At 45.2% G+C, this 7,379-nt stretch overlaps 1 protein-coding gene across 1 annotated transcript; it reads left to right on the top strand.

Moving 5' to 3' along the window:
* Positions 1 to 228: 228 nt before the first annotated feature.
* On the top strand, positions 229 to 1,471 carry LOC125553366 (ethylene-responsive transcription factor ERF060-like). The gene has a single exon (XM_048717159.1). The coding sequence runs from the start codon at positions 244 to 246 to the stop codon at positions 1,252 to 1,254; it is 1,011 nt and encodes a 336-aa protein (XP_048573116.1). The 5' UTR covers positions 229 to 243; the 3' UTR covers positions 1,255 to 1,471.
* The last annotated feature ends 5,908 nt before the right edge of the window (positions 1,472 to 7,379 follow it).

The following is a 7,379-nucleotide window of genomic DNA, read 5'->3' on the forward strand; positions in this document are numbered from 1 at the left end:
CCGCGTAGGTCAGTCACTCGACGACAGTCAAGTGACAGCTAGATCTGGACTTTACCAGGTCAAAATCACCCCTCGCCCAATACCAAGCCGCCAGGTGCCCGTCGTGTCACCGCCACCTGCCCGGCGACGCCCGTCCGGTCGTGGAGGCGCCCCGACAGGTGGCAGTAGGAGATCGCCGCGTACACGAGGCGCCTCCTCATTGGCCTCGCCCTGCTTCCGGCGCGCTTATAAAAGAGCCCGGCAATGGCTGCTCTTGCCCACCAAATCAAGCGCTTCCTCCGCCGCTGCCCAACAGTCGCACCCGGCTCCAATTCATTCTCTTGGCAAATCGTCCAGTTCATCCCAAATTACCAGCTCTCATCCGCTTCTCTTCCTCCAAATCGTCGGCGTTTCTTGATCGACGAGGGCATGGCGACGACGGTGGACTGGCGCAGCTATAGGCCCGATCTTCCGGCGGCGACGTACCACATGGTGGACGGCAGAGACCAGGTAATGCACGCGTTCGCTCCGCCGACGGCGCAGGGCGCGGCGCCGACCATCTCCTTCTCCTTCCCCTGCCCCGGCGCGGAGCAGAGCGCCGGCCTGCTTCGTGGCGCCAGCTACCTCACTCCCGCGCAAATCCTCCAGCTCCAGTCGCAGCTCCACCACGTGCGCCGGGCGCCGGGCGCGGCCATGGCAGTGGCGGGGCAGCCCATGAAGCGGCACGGCGTTGCGGCGCTCCCGGCGCGGCCGGCGGCCAAGCTGTACCGCGGCGTGCGGCAGCGGCATTGGGGGAAGTGGGTCGCCGAGATCCGCCTGCCCCGCAACCGCACCCGCCTCTGGCTCGGCACCTTCGACACCGCCGACGAGGCCGCGCTGGCCTACGACGCCGCCGCCTTCCGGCTCCGCGGCGAGTCCGCCAGGCTCAACTTCCCCGAGCTCAGGCGCGGCGGCGAGCACCACGGCCCGCCGCTCGACGCCGCGATCGACGCCAAGCTCCACTCCATCTGCCACGGGGAGGACCTGCCGCAGAGCCAGAGCAATGCGACGCCGGCGCCGACGCCGACCCTGACGCCGAGCTCTTTCCCGGACGTCAAGAGCGAGCCAGGCTGCTCCGTCTCCGAGAGCTCGTCGTCGGCCGACGGCGAGGTGTCCTCGTGCTCCAACGTCGTCCCGGAGATGCAGCTTCTTGATTTCTCGGAGGCTCCATGGGACGAGTCCCTGCTGCGCAAGTACCCGTCGCTCGAGATCGACTGGGACGCGATCCTTTCTTGAACCGAGTTCATGCCCGATCCACAGCTCGTTCTAAGTGATTGCTTCTGCTTTCGTTAGGCTCTTAGATAGGTTATTATGGGTTTGATCAAGTATTCTTGTGTAACATCAACCCCTGCTCTGCTTGGTTTTTGAATGGCATTGCCAGGAAGGAGGTTTTATGTAGAAATTTTAAGTATGTCATGTAGTTTGTGATTCAATAAAGATACACTTTGGTATACTTGAAATTGCTACTGGTATGTGTTTTGTACTGCAGTACTTTTTTATATTGTTCAGAATAGCATAACAGAGATGAGATGAAAGTTCTAATATAGGATGAGTTCTACAGTTGAATGGAACATGAATTAGTATAAAAGTTGCAAATTTGTTCCTAAATGCATCAACTAACCTCAGGACTATGAAGTAAAAAAAATCCCTTGATAGAAACTTGAAGATTTTGATGTTCTTGCACGAATTTGACTTTCAGAGACGACACTGCATGAGCCGGTTTCCACATAAATCACCCTTGCACAAATCTCTCTCTGTCTAGAGTCTTGGGGTTTGATACTTGTGGTGTCAAAAATAATTTTAATTTAGACAACATTCCACTAATTTCAAATTCATATGATGTGTACACATTGCTATATTGCCGTTAATTTTAGCATTAAGATTATGAATGCAATTTTCCTTTTTGGTAGGGATGTGTTTGCAAGGACCTATGATAATTAAGCCTTTAGAGAACAATAAGGGACTTGACAAACAGTTTGAACATGGCTTGGGAGATGTTGGAATTCTTGCTGGTTCAGCATTGCCGCTCTTGGTTCAGGCCAGGTAGGTTTAGCTATGATGTATCCCCTGTTCGGGTCGATCATCCCTTGTTTCTCTGCTTCGGGTATCATGTTTGGCGGAGAGGAAGAAGCAACAAACTCACTTCATACTAGCATCAAAAGACAAGAAGGCAGTGATCTGGTAGCGTCCTATGTTTAAAGCTGAACATGAACGGGCGCTATCGGGTCTCATTAGTACGCCTGCCTGCTTTAGTGTCATGCATTTTGTAGGTAAAATTATTTTTAGCATCAAGATTTTGAATAGAATTTTCTTTTTATGTAAGGGTATGTTTGTGAGGATCTGTGATACTTAAACCTTTGGAGAACAAGAAGGTACTTCACAAACAATTTGAACCACGGTTAATTTTAAATCAAGAAAAGGAAAAACGTGAAAAGTTCCCAAGTCCCTTAAAAGCTCAAGACGAGATAACCAATCTGAGAGCGGACGTGTCGTTCTAATCTTCACACACATCGCATAGTACACATGCACTTCACCTTACTCTGGGACAGAGCATGTAAACACTAAAAGGTTGCAGGTGCAGAGAGGGGGAAAGCATCTGGATCTCTGTGTCACCGAGGTTTGAAAGGCGGAGGGAATCATGTGGGGAAGTCAGGAGTCCACGTTAGCTCAGCTCTGATCCAGGCTTAATGTAATGCTAATCCAGTTCCCCAGTAGGAGAGAGGAACTAGGCTAGCTCCTCTCCTGACCCCTGGTTCAGTGTATGTTCCTCAGTGTAACTGTCGTTTCCATCAATCAGACAATGGCTTGTACTCCCTCCATTTCACAATGTAGTGCTTTTTCTATCTCCGTGCTTCAACTTTGACCGTAAATTTAACTATTAAGACCGACTGCGGCAGGAGCAAAAGTTATATCAGTGAATTTGTATTCGAAAGAAGTTTTTAATTATGTAATTTTTTCTCCTGCCGCAGTCGGTCTCGTTCGTTAAATTTATGATCAAAGTTCGACCTCGAAAAATATGGGCGCACTATATTTTAGAATGGAGGGAGTAGTATCCGGGTGTTAGACGGATGATGCATGAACCTTGAGAAACGGACCGGTGAAGACGACAGATTAGCACCATCTTTGATGCATGAGAGGGGTTAACATGCATGGGTTTAAATTTTGTTTTGTAGCGTGGGTTCAGTCTTGTTCGTAGTAGCATCAGAAAGCAGTTGAAGGAACATGCACATTTATACAATAGGCTTGTGGGGGGTGGGGCTTGTGTTGTCCTTCCAATATTGGCCAACCATGAGGAGCATTTTACAGCCACAACTCCTAGGGCTTAGTGGTGGTGAAGATGTAGTAAACATCAAGATCAGTGTCGCCGGGCGATGCATTTTCTTACTTGCAAACTACTACTACTACTAATGCTGAATGTGTGGATCCTGGCTGGTCTCCGTTGCTTTACAGATGGGTATGGCCTATCCAGAGCCTGCTTTTCGGGCCGTTCTCATGCTCTGGTCCATCATGGCGTTTGACCTTTCGTGATTTTGTATGCATATCCTCTACACTCGTCGCACAGGGTTTGCAGAAAAGGCACCATCCGTCAGTGCCCTGCAGACTGCAGTGCAGCCATTCGCGGGTCAACCCCATAATCGCCCATGGGCAAAAGTCAACACGGCGCTGTCAGTAGAGGCACTCGAGGGGGGTGGAAGACAGTGACGCCCACTGCGGGTTGACACCTGCGCAATCCTACTCATGGCTCCCGGTGCTCACTTGTGAGTTGACTTGGACACTTGGTGGTGTTTTGAGAGGGTTTCATTGGGCGAAACTGGAGGAGTGTGTTATGATGCAATGCGGAGGATTAATTAGTTTAATGATGGTTGGGGCGGAGGGGGAACCCATCCGTGCTGCTACCATGACTGCAAGACTCACCCGTCGAGCAGAGGCGAAAGTCGAAAGTCGAGCGCGTGACATATCCATCCATTCTAGCTCAGGAGTTGGGCATGACAGCATGGTTGCACTTGACTTCGTTCTCCTAGGGCTTAAGCATGATGTGGGCGATCGCATGGGACTGATCTTGACGTAACACTGACGGCGTAGCTTAGATTAGTTGCCGTTGACTCTGGTAAAGGAACGGTGGATCCCTTTGGTGCGGACGAGTGATGGGATCGGAGCTATGGAGTGGAAGTGAGGCGGGTGATTGATGCGATCGGGACTATGGAAGTGAGGCAGGCGGTGCTCATGAATCATGATGCATGAACCCTTGGGTATTTGACGAGTTCTACGCGCTTGTGCAGCAGGGTGGTCATGTGCGTGCCATGCTGATGTTAACAATCATGTCATGGGCCTGGGCGAGTGGTGAGTGGGCGGATGGGCATGCATTAGCGTGAAGCCATGTCGGCAAAGCACGAGTGCCTGTCAGAGTGCACCGCATTCACTGATCTAATCCTGTTGCTCCTGCGAGCTGACAAGTGTCGGTTCGCCCGGTGACTTGGGTGTTCCCGACTTGTAATCTCCAAATCATTACGGGTATCCTTGCAAAGGTCACTCCCTCATCATTTTTGGTGTATTGCATGTGTGCCATTTATCTTGACCTGAGAGTTTTTATTTTTTTCGTAACAAAACGTTTTATCTCAATCATGGGTCCAAATACCAAACCATTTTCACCGTTGAAAGTTGAAACTAAATCACATGTTAATGGCTTTGTCATTTTTTTTTCAGGAAAATCAGAAAAAGGAAATAAAAATCACGGGAAACAAAAAAGTAAAAGAAAAATGAAAACCAAAAAACCAGTTCCTGCAAAATAACGAATACAGAGCTCGGACGCGCAGTTGAGATTTTTTACTCCTTTTTTGAAGCCCAAGATGTGCTTTTCCCTTTTCTTCGCCTGCGAAAGCAAAATTGTGTTTTCATGAGAAACAAATTTATGCTTCTCGTGAAAGCATAATTTGTTTCCCGAAGAAGCAAAATTGTGCTTCTCGCAAAAGCAAATCTGCGTCTCTTGTGGAAGCACACATTTCCCCCTTTTTCGAGTAGCACAGAAGCACTTTTTTTTACACAAGAAGCATAAATGTTCTTCTCGCGGAAGCAAATCTTTTCTTCCAGAAGCAAATTTGTGCTTCTCATGGACGCACACATTTTTTCCTTTTTCGGGAAGCACAGTTGTGTTTCTCGCGAAAGCAATTCTATACAAGAAACAAATATGTGCCTCTCGTGGAAAAACAGATTCACTTTTCTACGTGAAAAAATTCTGCGCAATTTTTTTTCTCTCCATAGTCTAGGGAAAATCAGGTAAAAACCAAAAAATAAACAAAACTAAAAATGAAAACATGTAAAAAAAAATCCAAAGGTAGCGTCCAACATGCAACATGTGGCAGTGGAGGGACGCACCTCTTGGCGTGCTCACAGGCCATCAAAGTGACCCCTGGAGGTCCCTGCAAGGGGTAATCTTAGGCTCACAGGTAGAGAGAATCATACTTAGACCTTTTTTCGCAAAAAAAAGAGAATTATACTTAGACCTTTTCTAATGCATGTGTTCTTAGATGAGGTGATAAGTGCATTAAAGGATTTAACAACTAAACTTCCCATTTGCATATGTGTTTAGTTCTGGTTACTATGCTCCCTTCATTTAATTAGGTGTAGACTTATATTTGTGTTTCCACCTAGGTGCACTCTTTTAGCATCGTTTTTTCCTGAGATCACCATACTACTCTCTCTCTTTATATATATATTCTTAATTAACATGCCATATCAGATTTTTGCTTAGGGCAATCTTGACACCTGTACAAGGCGAAGCGTTGGGAGGGGCTTCAAAAAATATACATAGAGAATCATGCCCAATTTATCGCGTAAGTCGACGGATAGCGATGTAGTGCGCACCCCCAATTGTTCACGCAGACATGGGCCGACCCATATTTGAAAATTTCATTGCCTTTCTCCCACCGTTTTTTGGAAGGTTTGAACCTTCAGAATTGGTTTTACTTTCTTTTATATTTTTTGGGGTTTCCCTTTTTCCCATATTAAAATTTTGGAATATTATTTTTTAAATTAGAGAACAAATTTTGAAATTTAGAAACATTTTTGAATTTCAGAACTATTCTAAAATTTGGAAACATTTTTAGAAATTTACAAGAAGTTATGATTTCATTAATTTTTAGATATAGGATTATTCTATGAATTTGCCAGAATTTTAAAAAATTCAGAATATTTTCGGAATTCGTGAACATTTTTTTAATTCATGAATATTTTTGAATTTCAGGAACAAAATATTAAATTCGTAATTTGTTTTTGAATTTATGAATACTTTTTAATCAAGATCATTTTTAAAATATAGGAATATTTTTTAAAAGTTATGAACATCTTTAAATTCGTAAATATTTTTTGAAATTAGAAACATTTATGAAATTCATGCTCATTTATATGAATTCATTAACATTTTTTAAATTTGAAACCTTTTTTAAAAATTCATATATTTTTTAATTTGGGAGTATTTTAAATTTGTGGTTTTTAAAAATAGGATAAAAATTGAACCTTTTTTTCAAATTAGTAATTTATTTGAAAATTATTTTGTTGAAATCCCTCATTTTTTAAAGAAGCAAAAAGCATAAAAGATAAAGAAAAAAGCAAAAAGATGAAACAAAACAAGAGACGAAAAAAACGGGGCACATCGGCCGGCAAAAAATCGCGCGTGTGGACGATGATGGTGTGTGTTAGCTCGCTTTCCACTACACAGGATGGGGAGTAGTGAAAAACATCAAGTTTTGTCGACGATGCCGTTGCCATGCAAGAGGACCTATATTTGGGTGGTTATGAGGTTAGTGGTATTTCCAACTCAACAGTGTTCAAGTCTTAGACTTGAAACTGCTCTCACAATTTTCTGGATTTATTATAGTTTTTTCGGAAATGTGCCTTGAGTGGAAGCAGACGTTCCCGTCGACTACAAAGACGTTTGCGGCGAGTTCATCAATTTCAAGATGACGTGCCGGTTCAATCTCTCGGAGGTGCTTATAGGGGTAGAGTGTGCGCGTGCATTCATAGCGCTGAGCGTATGTGCGTATGTATGAGCGTTTGCATCTGTATCGCGAAACAAAAATAATGTTGGAACGTCTCTGACAAATTGCTCCCATTGCCACCTTTGCGCAACCTCAACCATTTCTCCTTCTTTATTCCTCCTTGAAACAGGCTCTCGCCCTGCTTTATATATAAAAACAACAACACAAAAATTACACGGACGAACAATACAATGTGGTGAGGTGGTCCTCTAAGACAGCAGATTCCTAGATAACTGGCAAACATAAACGCACGCGGCTATGCTGCCAAAAAACTAGCACAGGAAAACCTGATTACAATCCCATGACATGACCTAGGACACCTAGCCT

Source organism: Triticum urartu, chromosome 4, assembly GCF_003073215.2.
Source record: "Triticum urartu cultivar G1812 chromosome 4, Tu2.1, whole genome shotgun sequence".
Classification (NCBI taxonomy): Eukaryota; Viridiplantae; Streptophyta; class Magnoliopsida; order Poales; family Poaceae; genus Triticum; species Triticum urartu.